The sequence below is a fragment of the Phacochoerus africanus genome, chromosome 1 (genome assembly GCF_016906955.1).
Source record: "Phacochoerus africanus isolate WHEZ1 chromosome 1, ROS_Pafr_v1, whole genome shotgun sequence".
Lineage (NCBI taxonomy): Eukaryota > Metazoa > Chordata > Mammalia > Artiodactyla > Suidae > Phacochoerus > Phacochoerus africanus.
The window spans coordinates 283,032,700-283,058,380 of NC_062544.1; the positions used below are offsets into that span (position 1 = coordinate 283,032,700).

Consider the following 25,681-nt stretch of genomic DNA (forward strand, 5'->3'; position numbering starts at 1 on the left):
TCGTAATCTCTTGATGAGGATTACACGTGCAGCTGTGTGTCATATCACTGTTTTAACCATTGATGCCAAAGCGTGGTTACGTGTGTCCCACTTTACAGGGGATTTGAGCGCAAAAGTCTGTGGCTCCGTGTCTGACTCTCCTCTCTTCCTGAAGGTCATTGCCACAGTGGGCAGTGGGGAGGACAAAGGGAGAGAGGCCAGTCCTCACCGTTTTCAGCATACACAGCTCCTGAACTGTCATCCTTAAGGCTGACTCTGGGCTTTCGCAACCCTTTTTCCAGCCTTGATGGAAGGTAACTATAGTGGAAAAACATGGCTCTCACATTTGATGGATCTGGATGTGCATCTTGGAAGCTTCTTTCATTCCCTGGTACCCTGGCTCTGTTATCTTAAAATGGTGATCCGAATTCTTGCTTGGCAGGGCCCTCAGGGCGAGTAAAGGAGATAACAGCCTGCCAGGTGCCTGAGGGCACAGCTTCTTGACTTGTGGTGCAGACGGTTTTTCCACGCATTTCTCGGTTCTCACCAACATCTGGGGGGAAGGCAGCCTCCTCTCCATTTTGCAGATGAGGCAGTGGAGGAACAGAGCCCCTGCCCCGACAGCAGGCTTCCCAGCCGGGATGGAAAGGCACGTCACCTCTTCCTCCAGGGCAGCATGCTTTTTACTGCAGTACAGTGACCTCGTTTGGAGAGCTTCCTGACTGTCTGTACAGGACAATGAACGAGAGGTGCCAAGTGAGTGACCCAGAGATCACGCTGACGCATCGCGGTAACCAACAGTGGCCTGTGACTTCAGGACAGAGCATGAGACTTTATTTTTTTAACTTTATTTATTTATTTATTTTTAAGGGCTGCACCCGAGGCATGTGGAGGTTCCCAGGCCAGGGGTCAAATCTGAGCTGCAGCTGCCGGCTTACGCCACAGCCACAGCCACGCCAGATCCGAGCCACATCTGCAACCTACCCCACAGCTCACGGCAACGCTGGATCTTTAACCCTCTGAGCAAGGCCAGGGATTGAACCTGCGTCCTCATGGATGCTAGCCGGGTTCATTAACCACTGAGCCACGACGGGAACTTCAAGAATAATCTTTGTCTTGAAGTACCGTTGATTTATAATGCTGTGATAGTTTCAGGTGCACAGCCAAGTGATTCGTTCATCCATATGTATGCATTCATTTTCAGATTCATTTCCATTAGGTTGATCACAGGATTTTGAATATAGTTCCCTGCGCTGTAAGTAGGACCTGGTTTATCCATTCTCTGTGGTTTGCTTCTGCCCACCCCAAACTCTCAATCCTCCCTTCCCCCTCTGGCAAGAGGACCTCTGCTCTCTAAGAGAATGACGCTCTCTTATGAGTCTCTGTAACAGGATAGGAAAACAGCCATCTGAGCCTCCGCTGAGGTCCCAAAGGCTCCAAGTGACACAGTCACCCAGGACCCCAGAGGGGCTGCCCAGATGGATGGTGCAGTCTGTGCAGCATTGGCCATGGTGCCCTGGAGAGGGAGAGGGGAGAAGGGCTGGGAGGGCCGGGGGGAGGGTATCTGCGCCGAAGGCTGTTGGGGTGCTGTGCACGCCCCTCCCCTTGGAACCAGAGAGGGGAGGTGCTTTCTGGGGGCTGATGCCGTGTCCCTGGGGTCAGCTTAGGAGGCCGCGTGGAGAAAAGCTGCACTTTGACTGTGGGGGTTAGGGAGCATCTAGTGGGGCTACTTGAACCAGGAGCCACCAAGGTGGGGGGACTGCAGGGGAGGGCGCCCCCACTCAAGTGGGCAAAAGGGTGGGCAGAGGCCACGTGACAGCCAGGTGACCTCACATGCTCCCCGCTCCCCTCTCCCTCTTCTGGGCTTGTCCTAAGACCGTTCTCCAGCACAGGCAGAAGTCAAGACAATACTGAATCCTTCCTTGACCTGCTGTGCCACAAGGGAATTCTGGGGGAGCCGTGTTTTTGACTCAGTTTATAATGATTGGTGTTGGAGGAGGATGGAGGAGCAGATTTTATTTTTCCTCTCTTTTTTTGGGTGGGGTGCTGAGATATATATATATGTATGTCTTTTTAGGGCCGCACCCACGGCATATGGAGGTTCCCAGGCTAGGGTTTGAATCAGAGTGGAGCTGTAGCCATTGGCCTACACCACAGCCACAGCCACACCAGATCTGAGCTTCATCTGCGACCTATACCACAGCTCACAGCAATGCTGGATCCTTAACCCACTCAGTGAGGTCACGGATCGCACCTGTGTCCTTATGGATACTGGTTGGGTTCATTTCTGCTGAGCCAGGACAGGAACTCCAAGAGGTAAAATTTAACACAGTATCATGCACCCATCAGTAGGGTAACTTCCTGTGGGTGTGATGGCTTGTCTCGAGAGGACTAATAGTGGACAGATTTTCCTCTTCTGTTTTTCTCTATCTTTCTTTGACTTTCCAGCAGAAAAATCTTAAGACAGGATTTGGGGAAATGGTCCTGATTTCTTCAGAAATTGTGAAATAAAATCCTCTTCCATCCCACCTTCAGTCCTGATGGCACTGACCAGGGTTCTTGGCCTCTTTAACCAATAGAAGTAGATAAAAGGCCAGACCAAAAAAATGCAGCCAAGGCTTTATAGGGGGCCCTGCTGCACAGGGGGAGGTGAAAACAAGGAAGAGTTTCCCTGGCTCACTCCCTGAGAGGGGACGGCGAGCTGGTTCCTTACGTGGGGTAAGGGTAGGGCTGGGCCAGAGGGGTGGCTTAGATTGTCTGCCCACCCCCTTGGTGGTGCTGTGTGCAGGGATCATGCCCAGTAGCCTGCTGCTCCTGGCTCTTCAGAAGTGGCAGTGGGGCGGCGGGGGGGGGGGGGGGTGGTCTTTTTGAATCTTGTTTGCCCCAACTGCATCTGCACCCAGTTCTTTTTCAATCCCTTTTAGTTTCTTTGTGTTTCGTTGCTGGAAGAGATGTTTGTCCAGGTGCATCTGGACCTGGTTTATAACGATTGGTGTTTGAGGAGGACGGAGGGGCAGATTTTATTTTTCTGCCCCTTTTTTTGGCTGGGGTGCTGAGAAATACATATATATGTTTTGTCTTTTTAGGGCTGCACCCACGGCATATGGAGGTTCCCAGGCGAGGGGTCGAATCGGAGCAGCAAAGGGTCCCAGGTCCCAGGTTCCAGCCTGTCTCCCTGAGGCATGACTAATCGAGATGGAAATAGGAGTTCCTGCACCACAGCAGGGAGTCAGGACCCAGCATTGTCTCTGTGGCAGCATGGGTTCGATCCCCAGTCCAGTGCTGAGGGGTTAAAGATCTGGCAGAGGTCACAGCTCTGGCTCAGATTTGATCCCTGGCCCAGGGCCTTCCATATGCTGCAGCCATTAAGAAAAAAAAAAAAAAAAAAAAAAAAAAGGTGGAAATGATGCCGGTGAGGTGGCAGGGGACCTCAGCCAGGCTGAGGCCCCCCGGGAGGGTATTTGAGAAGAGAGGAAGACAGGGGATTGGCCAGAATGAAGAATATTGCCTTCTGACTACTTAGTTAAAAGTAAGCCCATCTGCAGTGAAGACTACTCTTTCGCACAGCAAAATTACCTCTGAAGATACCTAAAGGAGTAAGTAATTTCGAAAGTGGCATGAATAATGATGGACAAGGTGGAAAGTGTGTAGAGAAAACATGATTAATTAAAACAATAATTTAGTCCAACCACCTGTCGTCAGGCCTGGTGGGATTTTGGTAATATTCAGGCATTCCGCTGCGAAGCTCTGGAATTTAGAGCACAGTTTCAGAGAGGAGGAGCAGGTGGTCTGGGGTTGGCTTACATCAGCCTGCCCTTGGGGGGGGGCACGTTGGTGGAGCGATCGTGGTGCCCATCCTTTGGTTCTGAGAGATGCGACACTCAGGGGTGTGCCAGAGTGCTTCTGCCAGAGGCTTATGGGAAAGTCCATCATTCCCTCCCTTTCTGTATGTGTTTTAATGTTTTGGTCTCTGCTTGCCCTAAACTGTGACACATGCATCTTGGCCTGAGTCTTACTGATTAAGTATCGTGTTGTCGCTGAGAGCAGCCTTTAATGTATTGATCTCCTGCTTTTCGTTGTAATCTCAGGGAGACAGCAGCGAGGGATGGCTTGAAGCGAGATCTTCATTCTCTGCTCAGGAACTGAACCTGGGCAGCCTGGGTGAAAACCAGGACTCCTGGCCACTGGCCTAACCAGAGGCTAAAACAGAATTGCGCTAAATCTTGCCCCCTGTGGAAAGCAAGAATGTCTCAAGGAGGCAAAGACTGCAAAAATAGGTGTACAGTTTATAGTTAGAGACACAGGACCACACGTGGGGGAGCGCCCAGGGGCGAGGTGTACTTAAGTCAGAAGCAAAGCGGGAACACACACCCTAAAGAGGAGTGTGGGTGCCGGCGACCCCCTGAGTGAGGAGCGGGCCAGAGAGGGGACTTAAATCCCTCACCTAGGACAGCTCTTCCGGGTCTTTGTTTTCCTTTGGCCAATTGCCTTGCTTTGTTTCTCCCACCTGACTGCACCCAGGCCCCTCCCTGATGTGCGTGCGCATCTTTTGGCCAAGACGAATTCCAGAGCAAAGGGTGCTGGGACGGTATCAGGACTTAGTATGGCCTGGGCCCCCTCCCTTTCTGACCCCTAGCAGCCTTACTGATCATGTGTAATTGGGGAGCGCTCCTTGACCCCCGGAGTGATGGATGCGGTCGTCTTATCTCTCTACTCCAGCAGAGCTCAGCTCCTGCCATTCACTTTCTCCCTGACCCATCAAAGAGAAGCCAGGCCTGGTTTACTCAGCCTAACACGTCCCAGCTGTTCGCAGCCCATCTACCTTCTGCCTCAGTTGCATTATCTTTATTATGTGGATCGTACAAATGTTAATTAAAAGTAAAGAAGGCGTTACCGTTTATACATATGTGCATATGTAACTGATATACAAAATGTTGTTATCTAATCGGTATTTAGTCTATATTAATTAAAAAATTTAAATTATGCTAATTTATATTATATTTATAATTAATATATATACAATCAGGTTGCCATTCAAACCAAATTGTATATGGTTTATAAAATTTGGTTTTGGCGATGATTTGTTTCTAGGGATTTTCCTTATATTAATAATAATATGCTTTTCCTTATATTAAGAAAGAGACACTGTATACAAGTCATTGATGGAATCGTTCATTTTGGCAAAAATGAATGAAATGAAAATTTTTTGTGTACGAATCTCTACAAAGTTAATTGGGTTTCACGAAAAGAGGATTTGAATCTAGACTTTAAGTCTGGGATGGGCTTGCACCTTTTACAGCGTTTGTTTGGAATCCTCAAGGTCTAGTTAGTCCCGTTGTTGATAACAAACTTATGTGAAAATTACAAGGGGCCTAAAACATTTTGGGGGGGGGAACACACCTGCAGAAGTTCCCTGGCCAGGGATCGAACCAGAGCCACAGCAGTGAGAACATCAAATCATTAACTACTAGGCCACTGGGAAACTCCCTAAGACATTTTCAATGACTGTTTTCATTATGAGACAATATTCTATTCAGAGGATTTAAAATATTAGATATTTTCATGTCAAAGAAAATACTAACTTAAAATTTTAAGGAGTTCCCATCGTGGCTCAGCAAAAACGAATCCGACTAGGAACCATGAGGTTGTGGGTTCAATCCCTGGCCTTGCTCAGTGAGTTGAGGATCTGGCAAAGTTGCCATGAACTGTGGTTCAGGTCACGGCACGGCTCAGATCTGGTGTTGCTGTGGCTGTGGCTGTGGTGTAGGCCGGCAGCCGTAGCTTGGATTAGACCCCTAGCCTGGGAACCTCCATATGCTGCCAGTGCAGCCCTAAAAAGACAAAAGACAAAATAAATAAATAAAAAATAAAAATAAAATTTTAATCTTACTTTTAAGATGTGACCCTAATTTACCTCGTTATCATCTGTGGCATGTTCTATACCTAGATGGTACAAGTGTAAATTCTTGATTTCTTTTTCACTCAAATAAGCCTCTCATGAATCAATCTATTCACGTGAAAGAGCTTGGCCCCATGTCTTGTGCAGAGTAGAGAACCAATAAATCAGTATTGATTGGTTTATTCAGGAGTTCCTGTTATGGTTCAGTGGTAAGGACCCTGACCAGCACCCATGAGGATGCGGGTTTGATCCCTGGCCCTGCTCTATGGGTTAAGGATCCAGCGCTGCTGTGAGCTGTGGTGTAGGTCGCAGACGTGGCTCAGATCCTACATTGCTGTGGCTGTGGTGTAGGCCGGCAGCTGTAGCTCCGCTTCAACCCCTAGCCTGGGAACTTCCCTGTGGCGTGTGGGTGTGGCCCTAAAACGATTTAAACAAAAAAGTATTGATTGGTTCATTCAGTTGATCACTGAGAAGTCTCTCCCAGAGCGCTTACAGTGGGGTCCACAGAGGCTGCTGAAGCTTGTTTACCAGTTTGTGAGAGGGCGTCATGCATCTGGGAGTGAATTCTGTGACCGGAGAGACTCACTGTTTCTGGGGAAGGAGGGCCAAGCTTTGCCGATGGCTGCTTTCCCCAGATGTGGGGTCTGGTGGGCAGAGGCCTTGTGTGTGAAACCATTGACCAAAGGGGCCTTGGGTGTTCTGTCTTAGGTGCTCCTGCTGCTTGGATCCCAGTTAAAGAGTTGAGGGTGAGCAGAAAAGGAGAAATCTGTGGGGGAACAGGGTTGTTTTTACTGCACTTCTCGTCCATGTAGGAGAAATAGCCACCAGATTTTCTAGCTTTTTTTCTGTCCTTTGCCTTCCAGTCATCTCCATGTGGGCTTTTCAGTATCCTGTATTGTTTCTAAAGCTACTTTATTCCTATTTATTTTTTGGCATTAAAGCTTGGTAGAGAATTAATAGTATTTTGAAGACTTCAAATAAAAGCTCTGGTGAGAGCCCCTCTATTTGTAATGGGTTGATTCTACCATTTTTTTTTTTTTTTTTTTTTTGCTGCACCCATGGCATGTGGAAGTTCCCAGGTCAGGGATCGAACCTGAGCCATAGCAATAATCCAAGCCGCCCCAGTGACAGTGCCAAATCCTTACCCCGCTGAACCACCAGGGAACTCTGATTATGCCCTGATTTAAACATTGATGATATTAAATATTCAGAATTTAAATGATTCCTCTGTTGATCCTATAAAATGAAGAGGTGTGAGGAGTTCCCATCATGGTGCAGTGGTTAACAGGTCCGACTAGGGACCATGAGGTTGCGGTGTTCGATCCCTGGCCTTGCTCAGTGGGTTAAAGATCCGGCGTTGCTGTGAGCTGTGGTGTAAGTTGCAGATGGATTCCACGTTGCTGTGGCTCTGGTGTAGGCCGGTGGCTGCAGCTCTGATTTGACCCCTAGCCTGGGAACCTCCATATGTCTCGGGAGTGGCTCAAGAAAAGGCAAAAAGACCAAAAAAAAAAAAAAAAGAGGTGTGATTTTGTTGTTTTCCTTGTTGGAATACTTAGCAAAATTATTTGTGTTGCGTGGTATAGAGAAAGGATTTAATGAATGTCAATATAAGCAAAATAGTTTTTAGAAACAATCTCATTGTGGAGTTCCCACCATGGCGAGGTGGGTTAAGAGTATGACTGCAGCAGCTCCAGTCACTGGGGAGGTGTGGGTTCAATCCCCAGGCCAGGGCAGTGGGTTAAAGGATCCGACTTAGGTTGCAGCTGAGGCCTGGATTCCATTCCTGGCCCAGGAACTTCCTTATGCCGTGGGGGGCAGCCCTAAAAAACAAACAAGCCAACCCCAAACCAATCTAATAATAATCTTTCTCTATTGTTGACCAGATTAGGAAGAAACAGCAAGAAGTAGTGGGCTTTTTGGAAGCGAATAAAATCGACTTTAAGGAATTCGATATTGCTGGAGATGAAGACAATAGGAGATGGATGAGGGAGAATGTTCCTGGAGAGAAGAAACCTCAAAATGGGATCCCTCTGCCTCCCCAGATCTTCAATGAAGAACAGTATTGTGGGGTGAGATTTGGTCTCTTGGAAAATTCTTCTGCATGTGTGTTTATCAGAAACTGAGGAAAGCAGATCCACTCTGAGGCAGCGTGCGAATCTGTTGACATTTTTCAGGTCCTGATCTAGTTCTGCCCTCCCATACCTGGGTGGTAGATCCATCGAGAAGAGTCAATCGTTGAGATTTACACAATGATGGCAACGATAAAATGGCAGTGCAGACGTTCTTGGGAACCTTTTGGGTTCCTTATTTTATTTTGAAGAATTGAGGTCATTTGTTCAAACAGAACACACATTTAGTTGGAAAGACATTCTCTTTTTTTTTTTTTTTTTGTCTTTTTGTCTGTTGTTGTTGTTGTTGCTATTTCTTGGGCCGCTCCCGCGGCATATGGAGGTTCCCAGGCTAGGGGTCCAATCAGAGCTATAGCCACCAGCCTACGCCAGAGCCACAGCAACGCGGGATCCGAGCCGCGTCTGCAACCTACACCACAGCTCACGGCAACGCCGGATCGTTCACCCACTGAGCAAGGGCAGGGACCGAACCCGCAACCTCATGGTTCCTAGTCGGATTCGTTAACCACTGTGCCACGACGGGAACTCCGGAAAGACATTCTCATCAACCTTGCGGGGTACACCTACCTGCACCCCCCAGACACAGGGTAAGTTTTCACTTTGGTGAAGGATGATTTGTGGAAGTGAAGTCCTACTACAGATGCAAGAAAACAGTGTCCATGTGTCTAAATAGTTGAAAAGCTGTTCTGGACACACTTCCTCCTTTTGAGGACACAGCAGAAAAGAAGGCCACTTAGGAACCTGGAAGTGAGCTCTCCACAGACACTGAATCTGAATCTGCTGGTGCCTTGATTTTGGACTTCTAGCCTCTAGAACTGGGAGAAATAAATGTCACAACCCCCCCCCCCAAAACAAAAACAAAAACAAAAACCCTAAACTGTTTTGGACATTTTGATTATAATAGCAATTTGATTTTATTCATGTGATAGATCAATTTGCCATAAAATCACATTTTTCTTACAGTTCACAGATTCTACTTCATACATCAAATCATAACAAAAAAGCATTTCAAAGTACACAGGCCTTTAGCGCATGAGCTGAAGTTACGTTAGGGGTGGTCTAAGTCTTCTGGGCCATGTTCCAGATGCAGCAGGCAGGTTCTGGAAGGTGGAGGGAACTGCTCAGGGCTGTGAGGTTTCTGAAGGCTGGAGCCTCGTGATGGAACCTCCACTCACCTCTTCTCTTCTTGCTGCATAAAACGGAGGGTCCTTTAGCTTAGCTTCTCTTTATTATTGACTTTCTCACCTGCAGCAGGTGTTATCAAACCCGAGGGCCAAGGCCGGCAGCTGCCTGCTTTGGCAAATCAAGTTTTAAGGACACATCTGCACGAATTCACTCACCTAGTGCCTAGGATTTTGCACGATGGCAGAGCTGAGCAATTGCAACAGAGACTCTTTGACCCACAAAGCCAAAAATATTTACTCTCTGCCTATTTATAGAAAAGTGTTCAGGCCTCTTCTTGGAAGCAGGAATGGTTTTGCTGTCTGGGGTTTGTCTCAGTTTCCTAGCGCTGATATGACAAAACATTGCAAACCTGGTGGTTCTTCTGGACGGTGTGTTTGTGTCCCCCCCCCCCCCGCCCCAATTCGTCTGTGGAAGTCCTAATACCCAGTGGCTGTGGTATTTGGAGATGACGCCTTTGGAAGGTGATTAAGGTTAGATGAGGTCAGGAGGGTGGGGTGGGGCCCCCATGATGGGGTTCGTGCCCTAACAGGAAGAAGAGAGAGATTCTTTTCACCTCACCCTGTGAGCGCACAGCCAGAGACAACGGTCTGCAAGCCAGGAAGAGAGCAGAACCCAACTTTGCTGCAGCCACAAAATGTTTCTGTTATTTACGGCACCCGATCTGTGGTACTTTGTCATGACCACTGACCATCACAGTGCCGTAAAATAACAGAAATGTATTCTCTCACAGTGCTGGAGGCCAGACGTTTGAAATCAGGTGTCAAGAGGGTTGGTTTCTTCTGGAGGCTCCGAGGGGACATCTCTTCCATGTTTTCCTCTGGCACCTGGGGGCTGCCAGCAACCTTTGGCATTCCCTGGCTTGTTGACGGGGCCTGCCCATCTCTGCCTCCATCTTCACACGGCCTTCTTAGAAGGACAGTGGCCACTGCAGTAGGGCCCACTCCAGTCCAGTATGGCCTCATAACTAACTCCAGTGTGCGTACATCCTTATGTCCAAATAACCTCACTTCCAGAGGTTCTGGGTGGACATGGCTCTCGGGGGCACAGTACAGGGCCGTATGAATTTACGGGGCCATGTTGGCATTCTTCAGAGGCTCAGCTCAAAGTCCTGTGGGTGTGCTTTCAAACAGTTTTTTTTTAAAATTTATTTTTATTTAAAAATTTTCGTTAAAGTACAGTTGATTTACAATGTTGTGCCAATTTCTGCTGTACAGCAACGTGACCCAATCATATATATACACAGCCCTTTTCTTATATTCCATCATGGTCTATCAGTTTTTTTTTTTTTTTTTTTTTTTTGCTTTTTAGGGGTGCACCTGCAGCATAGGGAAGTTCCCAGGCTAGGGGTCTCATCGGAGCTACAGATGCGTCCCGACACCATAGCCACAGCCGCTTGTGATCCAAGCCGAGTCTGCGACCTATACCACAGCTCAAGGCAACGCCAGATCCTTAATCCACTCACTGAGGCCAGGGATGGAACCTGCGTCCTCATGGATACTAGTTGGGTTCTTTTCCACTGAGCCACAGCGGGAACTCCCATCTAGCAGTGTTAATGGTGTGAGCATGTATTTAGGGGAGCATATGCTAATCCAGGTCAGCTCTCCTGTGGATTTAAGCTGGGGCCTCCGACAACGTAGAGTGCATTTCCTCTGTGAGGAAGAGCCCCCTCCAGACCCCTGACCTCCATCCACCCTGACCTGAATTTCTAAGAATTGTGGCTCTTGTTGGATAAGGAAAGGGAGAATCAGGGTGTTTTTTCTGGGGGGGGCGGGGGTGGGTAGTGTTGCTGAAACTCTATCCACTGGTGCCAAATAGAAACGTGGAGACAGAGGTTTGGGCGAAGGAGAAAAGAAGCGCTTTATTGCTTTGCCAGGCAAAGGAGGCCATGGCAGGCTCATGCCCTAAAGACTGTGCCCTCCTTTGAGAGAGAATAGGAAGTGGCTTTATTGTTTGGGAGTGGACAGTAGGGCCACAGGTAAGGATCAAGGGGAGAGGCAAGCTTGCATTCTTCTTTTAAGTTGGTGTTGAGTGGCTCCAGGACCGGTTCTGGTGGTCCTCTGTGGGGGTCATTTGTTGCGGGTTTTAGTTCTGCAGAAGCCGCTCAGAGGTGTGGTTGTGGACATGCCTTGAGGGGGAACCGGGCACCTGCCCCAAGGCTGCACTATTGTCTCTCGACTTTTCCTCTCTTATCAACGCATCGCCTCCCTTCCCTGATCCGCAGCTCTTTGAACCTGCCCTTTGGGACTCAGGGAAGGTCATGGATGCTGAAGCTTATTCCCTAAAAGCAAGAAATGGGGGACACAGAAAGACTTGTGCCCCGGAGCCCCACTGGGCCCTGCTCAATTTCAGTGGTGGCAATTTTTATTTTATTTTTTATAAATTTTGTTTTGTTTTGTCTTTTTAGGGCCGCACCCGCGGCATATGGAGGTTCCCAGGCTAGGGGTCCAATCAGAGCTGTGGCCACCGGCCTACACCACAGCCCACAGCAACACCGGATCCTTAACCCACTGAGTGAGGCCAGGGATCGAACCTGCGACCACATGGCTCCTAGTCGGATTCGTTTCCGCTGCACCACGACAGAACTGCATTTTTTTTTGATAATTGAAAAATCAATAAAATTAATACATGTACACACAGAAAAATTAAAATGGTTCCAACGCTGCCTGCCGGGAAGACTATTCTCTGTCTCATTTCAGAGTCCTCTAGCTCCTTCCTCTGAGACGGGCTGGCTGCAGGGGCCTGCCTTTTGGGAAGTCACAGCGGCCCCTCTCCACAGAGCTCCCAGCCGTTGCTGTCTTGAAATTCATAATGATTTTTGAGCAAAGGATGCCTTGCTTTTAGTTTGCACCAAGCCCTGCAAATGATGTAGATAGTCCTGCTGTGACCAACCAGTGTTGGCAGTTTCTTGCTTGGCCTTCCAGAAATTTTCTATGTGTATTAACAATTCTGTATTACTTAAATACGAGGGTGGGAGTTCCCATTGTGGCTCACTGGGCTAAGAACCTGACTAGTGTCCATGAGGATGCAGCTTCGGTCCCCGGCCTCACTCAGTGGGTTAAGGATCTGGCGTGGTTGCAGGCTGCAGTGTGGGTAGCCGATGAGGCTCGGATCTGGCATTGCTGAGGCTGTGACGTACGCCAGCAGCTGCAGCTCCAATTCAACCTCTAGGCTGGAAACCTCCATATGCTGTAGAGGATGCCCTAAAAAGACAAAAAGGAAAAAAAACCCCAACAAACAAAACAAAAAATGAGGATGTATGCCATACACTTTTTTTTGGTTTGTTTTTAAATGGCTGCACTCGCAGCATATAGAAGTTCCCAAGCCAGGCATTGAATCCGAGCTGCATCTGCAGCACAGCAGGATCCTTAAACCACTATGCCAGGCTGGGGATTGAACCGGCAACACCACAGAGACAAGCTGGGTCTTTAACCCATTAGGCTACTCACTTCTGCCCCGACTTTGTTCTTCTGACTTAATAACCGTATCTCAGAGCTCATGGCGTGGTTGTACACACGCCTTACTGCACGATGTCCCGTTAGAGGTACCACCATGTATTGGCACGGTCTTGTGATGGGGAACAGTCAGGTTGTTTTCAGGCTTTTTCTCAGCTACGAACCGTGCTGCAGGGAACCTCCTGATCACACAGAGCTCTGTACTCAGTTTGAGCCTCTGTGTGGAATAAACTCGGAGAAGGTGAGCTGAGCTGGAGCATCTACGCGTCTTAGATTTCAATAGACATGGAACCCACCCTGTAGTTGCATCTGTTTACATCTTCAAACGTGATTCGAGAGTGGCTGGCTCCCTGTGACGGTGACAACAGCCTATGCCAACGTTTGGATCTTTGCCAATCGGTTAGACGAAAAATGCATCCTCACGGCTCGGACTTGGATTTCTGTCTTAATGAGTCAGGCTAAACATCCTTTCCTCGTTGATATGCAATCAGTGGTTTGTTTTTCTATGATTTGTTATTTTTTCTATTTGGTTCCAGGTATTGTTTACTGGTTTTTAAGTCTTTTTTTCTCTTTCTTTCTTTTTTTACCTTTTCTTTTTTTTTTTTTTTCAGCTGTACAGCACGGTGACCCAGGTACACGTACATGTGTACATTCTTATTTCTCACATTACGTGTTCCATCCTAAGTGACTAGACTGAGTTCCCAGTGCTTCACAGCAGGATCTCATTGCTAATCCATTCCAAAGGCAATAGTTTGCATCTATTAACCCCAAGCTCCCAGTCCATCCCACTCCCTCCCCCTCTCCCTCGGCAACCACAAGTCTGTTCTCCAAGTCCATGATTTTCTTTTCTGTAGAAAGATTCCTTTGTTTTGTGTATTAGATTCCAGATATAAGTGCTATCATATGGTATTTGTCTTTCTCTTTCTGATTTACTTCACTCTGCATGAAAGTCTGTAAGTCTTTACTTTAAAAAATTAAAAAAAAAATTTTTTTTTTTAAAAAAATTTTTTTAGGGCTACACCTTCGGCATATGGAGGTTCCTAGGCTAGGGGTTGAATCGGATCTATAGCCCCTGGCCTCCACCACAGCCACAGAAACATGGGATCCAAGCCCTGTCTGCCACCTACATCAGAGCTCACGGCAACGCCGGATCGTTAACCCACTGAGCGAGGCCAGGGATCGAACCTGCAACCTCATGGATACCAGTCAGGATCGTAAACTGCTGAGCCAGGGCGGGAACTCCTTTAAGTCTTTACTTATGAAGAAAAGTAGCCTTTTCACGACCATGGGTGTTGCAAATATTTCTCCATGTTTCTTTTGACTTTTCAAAGTGTTGGTTTTTTTTTTTTTGGAGTGCAGGACTTAAACATTGTTTTTGGATAGACAGATTTATTAATCTTTTTTAAGATGGTTCCTACACTCCTAGTTTAGAAACTTGTTCTGCACTCTAAAATCATTAAAAGAATCATCTCATGTTTTCTTAATCTTTTTTTTTTTTTTTTTTTTAATAGCCGCACCTGCGGCACATGGAAGTTCCTAGGCCAAGGGTCAAATCAGAGCTGCAGCTGCCGGCCTACCCCACAGCCGCATCAACTCGGGATCCAAGTTGCATCTGTGAACTATGTTGCACCTGGCAGCAAGGCAGGTCGTTAGCCCACCGAGCGAGGCTGGAGGTCAAACCCGCTTGGCAGTTGGGTTCCTAACCTGCTGAGCCCCGACGAGAACGCCTCATCTTTTCTTCTCGTGCTTTTCCAGCGAAAGTCGGATTTTCAGTCTCTTACCTTTGCTTATTTTCACCGTCCTTTTCAATCAAGCCTGGTTACAGTAGAGATAATATTGAAGTATTTTTCTTTCAACCTATGTTAACTCCCAAGGCAAAAGTTTTGCAGTTATTTTCTGCTATAAAAATAAAACCTCAGAGGCACTTCTTATTCTGTTTTGCTGTGATCTAACAATGCTTTCCATTTTAATTGGGAAAGAAAAAGAGAAGGCTTCCTGAGTAAGAAAAAAGGCTTGTATTTGAAAGATGTATTTTCCTATTACAAGTACGGCGCTAATGCGATAAGCATAGAAATTATTCTATATTTAACTGTCACTAATTCTTTTCAGTTCTGCCTGCAGAGGGGTATGGGTAGTCTTCCTCACTAGCAGCTCTGCTAACTTTGCTTTTCTGCGGTCTGTGGATACTCTTAGTGAGGCAGAGGGCTTTGTTTCCAGAACTTAGGTAAGAATTGGTATTGTAGGTTCTGGCTTTAAAAGGAAACTCAACAGTTCTGAAAGATAGGTCAGGTTGAAAATGGCATCAATCTGGGACTTCCCATTGTGGCTCGGTGGAAATGAACCCGACTAGCATCCAGGAGGGTGTGGGTTCGATCCCTGGCCCTGCTCAGTGGGTTAAGGATCCGGCGTTGCTGTGAGCTGCGGTGTAGGCCAGCAGCTGCTGCTCTGATTCAACCCCTAGCCTGGGAACCTCCATATGCCACACCTTATTCTTCGCCCTTAAAAAAAAAAAAAATGACATCAATCTGAGAGTCAGTGTATCTTCCCACTTGATTGAGTTGGGAACTATCAGAATAATGCTACTATTTAAGTTGAGTCCCTGGACTCTGCGGATTCTTAACTGGTCACCCGTATGTCCTAGCGGGTGACAGCAGAGGAGACTCAAGGACAGCAGTGGACTTCTCTGCACCAGGGCAGCGAGGGGACTGGGTGTCAGGTAGTTCTGAGCGCCATCAAGTCCCTGCCAGCCGGCACTCCTGCTGCTCCAGGCAGAACAGATGAAGATGTTATGCCCAGGGCATGGCAGACAGCTGTGAGATGGAGAAAGGAGACACCGGACGGGAAGCCAGGCACAGTGGAGGCCAGGTTACCCGCCTGGCAGGGAAATACTCACTGCAAGCAGCAGATCTTGTCTGTCAATGCCAAGTTGGCGTCTGCGCATCTTAGCCCAGGTGAGGGCGGGGGCACCTGCCTGGTCCTGGATACCAAGGGGACCTTGACCATTCAGCAGAGGGGCCAGGACCTCTGGGGACTCAGGGCTGCAAGGGGGTCAGGATGCTCGGCCAGTTAAGGCTGTTCTCAGCACACTGGTGTTACCAAACAAGCTATGTTATTTTTCATTTTTTTCTACTTACGGCCACATATACCTGCGGTATATGGAAGTTCCCAGGTTAGGGGTGGAATCAGAGTTGCAGCTGAGGGCTACACCACAGCCACAGCAACGCCGGATCGGAGCCCCATCTGTGACCTTCATACACCACAGCCATAGCCACATTGGATCCGAGCTGCATCCACAACCTTCACCACAGGGGGGAATCCTTCACCCACCGAGTGAGGCCAGGGGTTGAACGGGCATCCTCATGGCACTATATTGCCTTCTTAACCCGCTGAGCCACCGTGGGAACTCCTAACAAGCTGTTTTATGTTGTTAACATTTTATTACGAGATGTGCTGTAGAGGATAAAAACATGTAGCTTAAAGGGGTATAATAGAAATGAGCCAGCACGTGCACACCTTTGGTTTGAAAAGTGTCATATCCCCAGAAATGGCGCCCAGCTCCCTCCTCCTTTTTCTTCTATTTCCCATGTGTACATACCTAAGCGGTATATTGTTTTGTTTTGCCTATTTTTGAGCTTTCTGTGTATTCTTTGACTTGATTCTTTCACCAGCATATTTTAAAGATACAACCAGGTCAGTAAGTAGTGGTCACAATTTATTCATTCTCATTGCTCCAGAATGGACAGTGGTGGGTGTCTTATCCTGTCTGGGCTACTATAACAAGTCACAGACCGAGTGGCTGATAAGCAACAGAGATTTACTTCTCCTAGTTCTGGAGGCTGGGAAGTCCAAGGTCGAGGGGTCAGTGTGGTTGAGTTCTGATGAGGGCCCCCTGGTTCACAGCCAGCACCTTCCTGCTGTGTCCTCACGGGGTGGCAGGGCTGCCGGAGCTCTGGAGGTCTCTGCTTGTCAGGGCACTAATCCCACTCACGAGGGCCCCACCCTTCTGACCTAAGCACTTCCTGGAGGCCCCACCTCCTGATAGCATCACCTTGGAGGGTTAGGACTTCAGCGTAAGAATTTTAAGGGGACACACACATCCAGACGATAGCAGTGTGACTTCTAGTTTTTGGCTGTTACAAAACAGTGCTGCTAAATTATTCCCCACAGGTCTCATGACATGTGGGTTTCTCTCGGTTCTGTGAGTAGAAGTGGAATTGCTAGGTCCTCACGCTCAGTATGTTTAGCCTTAATAGATAATACTAAGTGTTTTTTTTTAAACCTGGGCTAAGGGATGGTCACACTTCAAAACTAATGATAGCAACTGGGTCGCTCTTGCTGTACAGCAGAAATGGACAGAGCATTGTCAATCAACTATAATAAAGAAATTAAAAAAATAAATGAAACTAATGTTGGCAGTGATTCCAGGAGAAGGAAGACCTCAACGTTGGTGTTTGAGGCGCTGGGTGAGGTCACCGCCACATTTTCAGTTGCTCTAAGAAGTTTTTTGTTAGAGTTCCTATTGTGGCTCAGCAGGTTAAGAACCCAACTATTACCCATGAGGATGTGGGTTTGATCCCTGGCCTCGCTCAGGGGGTTAAGGGATCCGATGTTGCCACAATCTGCGGCATAGGTGACAGATGCAGCTTGGATCTAGTGGTGCTGTGGCTGTGGTTGTTGGCTGGTGGCTGCAGCTCAGATTGGACCCCTAGCCTGGGAACTTCCATATGCAGCGGATGTGGCCCTAAAAAGAAAAAGGAAAAAAAAAAAGGAAGTTTTTTCTTGTTTACTTTTATTTGGCCATCAGAACTGAGGTTGAGTGGAGTGGAACTTTTCTGAGCTGCACATTTTTGCCACTTTTTTTTGTAAAATAAATTTTTCAGTTTTATGAAAAAAAATGGTGATGGTGACTGACAATTTTACAAAATTCTCCTACTTAACAAAATAAACCATCAACTCTCTTTCTTTCTTCCTCCCTCCCTCCCTCCCTCCCTCCTTCCTCTCTCTCTCTCTCTCTCTTTCTTTCTTCTTTCTTGTCTTCTTAGGGCTGCACCTGTGGCATATGGAGATTCTCAGGCTAGGTGTTGAATTGAGCTGCAACTGCCGGTCTACACCACAGCCACAGCCACATAGGATCCGAGCCACATCTGGGACCCACACCACAGCTCCCTGGTGGCCTAATGATTAGGGTTCAGTGCTTTTACTGCTGTGGCCCTGGTTCAATCCCTTGGAACACCATTTTGAAAAAAAAAACTTAAATATCAGCTTAGCAAGGCATTTATGCTTTTTTTTTTTTCTTAATCTGGCTTCAATCCCTGGTCTGGGAACTGAGATCGCACATTAAGCCACTGCCTGCCATGGCAAAAAAAAAAAAAAAAAGAGAGAGAGAGAGAGAGAGAGAGAGAAATTATGTTATTTGTGAATACTTTTCAAGGCCTGGAATTTGTTTCTGCTAGTTTCCTGGGAGTTCTCGAAAAGATAGCATCTTTTACATTGATTTCCTTGGAAGACTTTCTGTTTTGCACCTGTCATGAGAATTTGGATCCCAAATTATCATAAGTTCTGGCTCATGGTTATAAATTCTCAGCGAAGAATGTTTTCTCTGTCACTGAGCATCGGAGTTGAACCAGGCAAGTTTTCTTCCATTCTGTTTTTCATAGTAGGGTTATTTCTCGTTTATGTTTACGCCGAGGGTGGAGCCCTCAATGGCGTTCTGGCGGGGGTGTATGTATGTGTGTATATATTATATATGTGCAGGTATGTGTGTCTGTGTATCTATACATGTGTGTGTGTGCATATACATGTATACGTAAGTACACGTATGCACATGTGTGTATGTACACGTGCCTCTCTGGATCTCTATAAACGTGTGTCTGTGCGCATGTATATATGTGTATGCATGTATGTGTCTATTATGTGCGTGTGTATGTGTGTATTTTATTGGCTTTACCATTTCCCTCTTTCTCTCTGTGGCATCAGGGTGGAAGATAGGGATCTCCTGGTTTGGTAGGAAACGTTCAGCCTGGATGGGGGCCTTGGCGTGTGCTTATTCCTAGGATTCTTGATCTCACTTGAATATACTTTTTTTTTTTTTTTTTTTGGTACCAGCTTAGCAAGGCATTTATGCTTTTTTTCCCCCTTAATCTGGCTTAACTTTTTTCTTTTTAGCACAGTGTTCCAAGGCATCTAATCTGCCACACTCATGTAACCGGAAGTTGAAAAACCACTTCATACTTGTTATTTTTCTATATCTATTTGATAATAGCAAGTAACAAATACTGAGAAACTCTTCTTCAGTCCTCTGAAATTCTTTTTTTAAGTTTTTACTTTTTTATTTTTAAATTTATATATATGTATTTTCTACTGTACAGCATGGTGACCCAATTACACCTACATGTATACATTCTTTTTTCTCACATCACGTGTCCCATCATAAGTGACTCGACAGAGTTCCCAGTGCTACACAGCAGGATCCCATTGCTGATCCATCCCGAAGGCAACATTCTGCATCTATTGACCCCAAGCTCCCAGTCCCTCCCACACCCTTGGGAACCCCAAGTCTACTCTCCATGTCCATGATTTTCTTTTTTGCGGAAAGGTTCCTTTGTACCATATATTAGATTCCAGATATAAGTGATATCACATGGTATTTGTCTTTCTTTTTCTGACTTATTTCACTCAGGATGAGAGTCTCTAGTTCCATCCATGTTGCTGCAAATGGCATTATTTTGTTCTTTCTTATGGCAGAGTAGTATTCCACTGTGTACATATACCACATTTTTCTAATGCAGTCATCTATCAGTGGACACTTGGGTTGATTCCATGTCTTGGCCATTGTGAATAGTGCTGCAATGAACACACGGGTGCATGTGTCTTTTTCAAGTAGAGTTTTGTCCGGATATATGCCCAAGAGTGGGGTTGCTGGGTCATACGGTAGTTCTAGGTATAGATTTCTAAGGTACCTCCATACTGTTCTCCATGGTGGTTGTACCAATTTACATTCCCACCAACAGTGCAGGAGGGTTTGCTTTTCTCCACATCCCCTCCAGCATTTGTTATTTGTAGTCCTCTGAAATTCTGAAGCTCTGTGGACTTAAGTGGAAGCAAAACACAATCTATTCAATTATAAGGAATCCTGTCTTGACTTGAAAGTTTCTAGAGTTGGCAACTAGAGATTATAAGATATTTATCTATTGAGTTTTTAGAAAGTAGCATATATTTATTACATTTTACCTCCTTACTCCTACTCCTGTTAAGACCTTCTTTCACTTAATCCTTTAACAACCCCAGTTAGTGTGTCTTCCAGGAATCAGAGTTTCTGATACTGAAGAATCACTTACTTAGTAAATGATGCTGTATTTCCTTCAAATATGATTTGAGGCTGCTTATAAAAATACAGTCAGTACGAAAGAATAAAGTTAATCACTGAGAGAATCAGGGTGACAAGAAGGAGAATAACAAAGTTTGGATAAGATGACACAGGAATCACATAACATTTTCTTCCCAGTATAAGTGGCCTGTCTTCTTTTTTTTTGCCTGGGCCCATAGCATGCAGAAGTTCCCAGGTCAAGGATCTAACCCAATACCTCAGCAGTAACCAGAGCCACTGCAGTAACAGTGCCAGGTCCTTAAACCACTGAACCACCAGGGAACTCCTAGGTAGCCTATCTTTGGTTTTAAGCTCTTTTTTTTGGGGGGGAGAGTTAAGTTTTATTTGGGGTGAAATTAGGACTTAAGCCTGGGAGACAGCATCTCAGGGAGCCCTGTGAAACTGCTCCCAGGAGGTGGTTTTATGCTCTTAACACACACAAGTGTAGAGGAGACGACAGCATGATCACGTTGGTTTGCCTGTCCTGTTCAGTTCAGACCAGACTAAGCCTGTACCTGCTGAGCCTTTGGTGATATAGTTGACATTGCATCACAGCCCTATGACAAAAGATGGGAAGTAAGAAAGTGGCCAGGGGAGTATCTTTTATGTTTTAATGACAAAAAGAGAAACGTGCCAGAGCTCTTGGCAACTACACTCCTGGAGAGGTGGTTCAGGGCTGGATCCACCTGGTCCAGGGCTGACCTGGGTGTGGCCGGGCGTGGGGGGCGGAGCTTCACGGAGCTTCCGGTTTCTATCTGCGGCCAGGTTTCCCGTCAGTCTCGTTTTTTCCCACTTTGGCAGAAGGAGCACCTTTCTAAACCCTTCGTAATCATGTGGCCCCAGCTGTCAGAAGGCTTGAGACAGGTCTGGGTCCTTAGAAGTTACTGTAATAAGAGCAGAGAAATCCTGTGTTGGTTCTTAATTGTTCTCATCCTGTGTTGTTTGGATCCTGATCAGGGACCAAAGCCATAGGGATAAATTATAAGGAAACCAGCTAAAGATGTGCAACGTTGGGGGAAGGCTTTTATTGTGTATTTCTGAGTCTCGTCAGCAGTTCCTGAGCAGGAACAATGTGCGCGCGCGCGTGTGTTCTCACTGCACTGTAATAGGCAAAATGAAAGTGTCTAGAAACAAATGTAAACTCCCTGGTTCGAGTTCCTCACTTTTGGGGTTGGTCGTCTTTGGCAAAGCCAGTAGGGACCAGCTTTTGTGTCAACTCCTACCTTAATGGCTAATAAATAGAAAAGGTCAATTTAGGTCAATATACTAGCTCTCAAGGGTGCATTGGGTTTAATCATTGTTCTTCGTTGCTTCCAGGATTTCGACTCTTTCTTCTCTGCAAAAGAAGAGAATATTATTTATTCGTTCCTTGGCTTGGCTCCCCCTCCAGGCTCAAAGGTAAGCTCGAACACCCCCTTGGGTCCCAATACAGGTCTTAGGACGTGAGGATAAAACCCATGCCTGAGACTGTTTAATAAGTGATGGTCTTTAAATTAACATGGTTTTAATACACTTATTCTGATGAAGTCATGCATAGAAATAATGCATGGTTTCTACTAAAACTTGTCTCCGAGTTATGCATTTGCTAGTTTTTTCTCTGTTTACACCTTGTCGGATGATACCTAGGTTAAGAAATATCATTTGTGGGGGGTGGGGAGGATGGGCTGGGAGTTTGGGATGGAAATGCTATAAAACCGCGTTGTGATGGTCATTGTACAACTACAAATGTAATAAAATTCATTGAATTAAAAAAAGAAAATTGCACTCAGTAAACTCAAGTGCCTTGATTAAATATGTAAAAATATAAATTTTCAAGCTATGCCTGTGAAATTATTTTGTTATGAATTTCTCTTGACAGCTCATGTTAATTTTTTGATAGGAACTCCTATATTAATTATTTCTACTTTGAATGAATTGAATTTGGCATTTTTTCATCTGATAAGGAGGGAAGAAGTAAGATTTAGACTTAAGAACAAGACAAATTTCATTAGGTGTTCTCCTTCTGGTGTTGTTTCATCTTTGATTATGTGTAATTATATCAATAAATAGGGAATTATGCTAATGAAGTGGGTACCGTGAAATGAATGTCTGAGGGAGATCACTTGGCTTTACTCTTCCTTAACCTTCACTGCATCAAGCATCTTAGACATGACTCTCCACAGATGTAAGATAAGCACATATTTGTCCAATTCAATTCATCTACTGCTCTTTTTTTTTTTTTTTGGTCTTTTTAGGGCCACACCCATGGCATATGGAGGTTCCCAGGCTAGGTATTCAATTGGAGCTGCACCTGCCTGCCCATAACACAACCAGAGCAACTTGGGATCCGAGCCACGTCTATGACCTACACCACAGCTCACCGCAATGTCAGATCCTTAACCCACTGTTCGAAGGCAGGGATTGAACCCAAATCCTCATGGATCCATTTGGGTTTGTTACTGCTTATCTACCATGGGAATTCCCATTTACTTCCTAATTATTTTGTTTGTGCCCAATTTCATTTCAAAAGAGATTTGTTTTTTCTACTGGAATGGACTTTATAAAACAAATTTGAATTTGTCTTCTGTCCCTTTGTTCCAGACAGTTATAGGCATCGGCGTTTGGATATGTCAATGGATGCACAAGGCAGAAATCTCTGCTAGTCCTAAATAGTCCCCTGAGATCACCAATCAGTAAATAAGTTCCATGGGGACAGTGACTCTACCTCTTTCTATTTAAGAAATTTGTGATGACTGAATCCAGTATAATGCTCATCATAAGAGAAATAACTCAAAATCCGACTCTATAGGAGTTCCCTGGTGGCTCAGTGGGTTGAGTATCTGTCATTGTCACTACATTGGCTTGGGTCGTGGCTGTGGCGTGGGTTCCATCCCTGGCCTGGGAACTTCCACATGCCTTGGGCACAGCCAAAAAAAAAAAAAAAAATTCCTACCTTGTAGAGATGGGTTTGTCTCAGAGGCATGTGGATGTGTCTTTCACATGTCTTTATTCTTTTTTTTTTTTTTTGTCTTTTTGCTATTTCTAGGGCCACTCCCGTGTGGCATATGGAGGTTCCCAGGCTAGGGGTTGAATCGGAGCTGTAGCCACCGGCCTACGCCAGAGCCACAGCAACGCGGGATCCGAGCCGCGTCTGCAACTTACACCACAGCTCACGGCAACGCCGGATCGTTAACCCACTGAGCAAGGGCAGGGATCGAACCCTCAACCTCATGGTTCCTAGTCGGATTCGTTAACCACTGCGCCACTACGGGAACTCCCACATGTCTTTATTCTTCAGGTAATGACATCTGAGGTCTTTTAGTGCCTAGGTTAACACCTACACGAGCAGCAGGGGTTCCTTCTCTGAGCTGCAACATGTGGATTTCACAGTTGGTTAGTGGTTCTATAGCAAGATAAAACCTTCCCTTTTAATGAAATACTTCTCTGGCTTTGGTCAACTTAAATGCAGCATATTTAATACAGTTTATTAACAGTGTAAAAGAAGGGCTAAAGGCTGTTACATGCAATTTAATCTTTTTGGTTTGGTATGGGAGTTCGTTAACTGGGTCACATTAGTTGAGCTGCTGTGTTCGAGAGATGATGCCTTAGTGTCTGGAGGAAAGAAGGGAAGGGCGGAGGGAGGAGTGTTTCAGGAAAAGGTGAGAGCAGGTGCAGAGGCCCTGAGGCAGCAAAGAGCTTGGCGATTCCTAAGACCTGCCTTGAGGCTGGAGGTGCTGGAGGGATGAGGGGAAGGGGCACCGTGGGAGGTGGGGGCTGCAGGTGGGTGGCCCGTGGGCCATAGCAGTGCTGTGGAGTCTATCCAAGGGGCAGTGAAGACGTTCTAAGGGTTTTAAGCAGAGGAGTAAAGCAATCTTACAGCCTTCTCTAAAACTCTTTTTGGCTATAATGGCATGAATGGATTACCATAGTAACATGGATAAGACGTCATGGCAGCTTGGGTGGTGGGTGGGGATAGGACCTTGTAGAACTGGGGACTTGAGTGTCTGTTTGGGAGGAAGATTGGGAAGAGTTGCTGACGGATGGGATGTGCGGCGGGGGGATGGAGTGACTGATTACTTCTAGCCGCTGGGTGTAGATAGATATTCATTCTGATGGAGGACCGTATTTACAGATGTTCAGGGCTATTATTTTTTTAATGTTTTGGCCGCCAGGAGGCATGCAGAGTGTTTGGGCCCAGGATTAGGTCTGAGCCACAGCCGCAGCGCAGCGTTGGATCCTTAACCCACGGTGCTGGGCTGGAGATCGAACCTGCATCCCGACGCTCCACAAATGCTGCCGATGCCCAGGCAACATTTCCCCGTGGGGGGAACAACTAAGGACGTTCCATTCGAACGAGACATCCAAGTGCAGAAGTCGTGTCGGTCTCTGTCTCAGCGAGGTCTGGCTGGAGGTGCACGTGTGAAGCCACTGGCCCGGGGGGTGGAGCTGCAGTGAGAGGGTGGCCAGGAAGGAGGCTGGCTTGGAGCTGGACAGAGGATGTGGAAAGGTAGAGGCTGAGATGGAGGAGGCCGGAGGAGAGCAGGAGCTCGTGGTGTTAGAGCAGCCGAGCAAGAGCATCTTTACGGAAGAGGGTGAGGTCAGCTGTGTCCAGTGCTGCTGAGAGACTGAGTCAGATGAGGACAAAAAAGCGCTCTTGGCTTGGACACGTGGAGGTCATTGGTGGCCGTGACAAGGGTACTTTCTGAGGAGTGGTGAAGCCAGAGCAAGGCTGGATGGGTCGAAGGAGAACTGGAGGTGAGAAGGAGGGATTATGCATCATTTGTTGTCGTTGGGGAGTTTCCCCATGAAGAGAAATGGGAGGGGTCAGACAGCATCATTTTAAGAAGGGTCTCCGCCATTCCTGCCGCTGGAAATTTGGGCAGAGTCCCCTCCGTCCCTGCTTGCTGCCACTTCCCTAGCTGTCTCACTCCTCCCCACCTTCTAGACAGTTCTCCCTCCTGAACCTAAGCTCTCCATCTCTCAGTAGACCTGTCCCATATGCCAGCTACGTCTCACTCCCCTCTGTCCAGACCCCAGACCCATGGAGGGTGGGTGGCAGGGGAGAGGCTAATTTTGACAACTGAGGACTCAGTCGTGGTTTTCTAAACAAAAGGGATTTCTCTATCCCTGGCCCATAATAATCTGGCAGAGCTTTGGAATGAGTTTTCCTTTAACCTTTCATAGGTCGAAGTTCAGACAGAGCAAGCCTCTCCACCCAGAGTCACAAAAACAGAGGCGCAGAGAGGTAGTGGAAAAACGTATTCTCTCCCTGTTCACAGCCCATCCCAGGCATCTTTATTTCTTCCCTTTATGATATGCTTCATTATTTTTTTCATTCTTTTTCTTGTCACTTTACACTCATTAAAATGTGGCTATCAGAGTTCCTGTTGTGGCTCAGCAGTTAACAAACCTGACTAGTATCTATGAGGTTGTGGGTTCGATCCCTGGCCTCGATTAGTGGGTTAAGGATCCAGTGTTGCCATGACCTGTGGTCTAGGTCACAGACGTGGCTCGGATCCCATGTTGCTGTGGCTGTGGTGTAAGTTGGCAGCTGTAGCTCTGATTGGACCCCTAGCCTGGGAACCTCCATATGCTGTGGGTGTGGCCCTAAAAAGACAAAAAAAAAAAAAAAGATTTATCATCTTCTTAGTGATAATTTAAAATTTTTGTCTAATATTCTATTAAGTTGATG

The 25,681-nt window shown here is 46.5% G+C and overlaps 1 protein-coding gene across 4 annotated transcripts in view; it reads left to right on the forward strand.

The window, feature by feature from the left end:
• The window catches only part of SH3BGR (SH3 domain binding glutamate rich protein), a 66,251-nt gene that overhangs the window by 4,142 nt on the left and 36,428 nt on the right, over positions 1-25,681 (forward strand). For all 4 annotated transcript variants that reach the window (XM_047796767.1, XM_047796759.1, XM_047796740.1 and 1 more), the window contains exons 2-3: positions 7,762-7,947; positions 21,328-21,408. In XM_047796767.1, coding sequence (XP_047652723.1) covers positions 7,861-7,947; positions 21,328-21,408 — 168 coding nt within the window. In that variant the 5' untranslated portion in view covers positions 7,762-7,860. The remainder of the gene's footprint in view (positions 1-7,761; positions 7,948-21,327; positions 21,409-25,681) is intronic.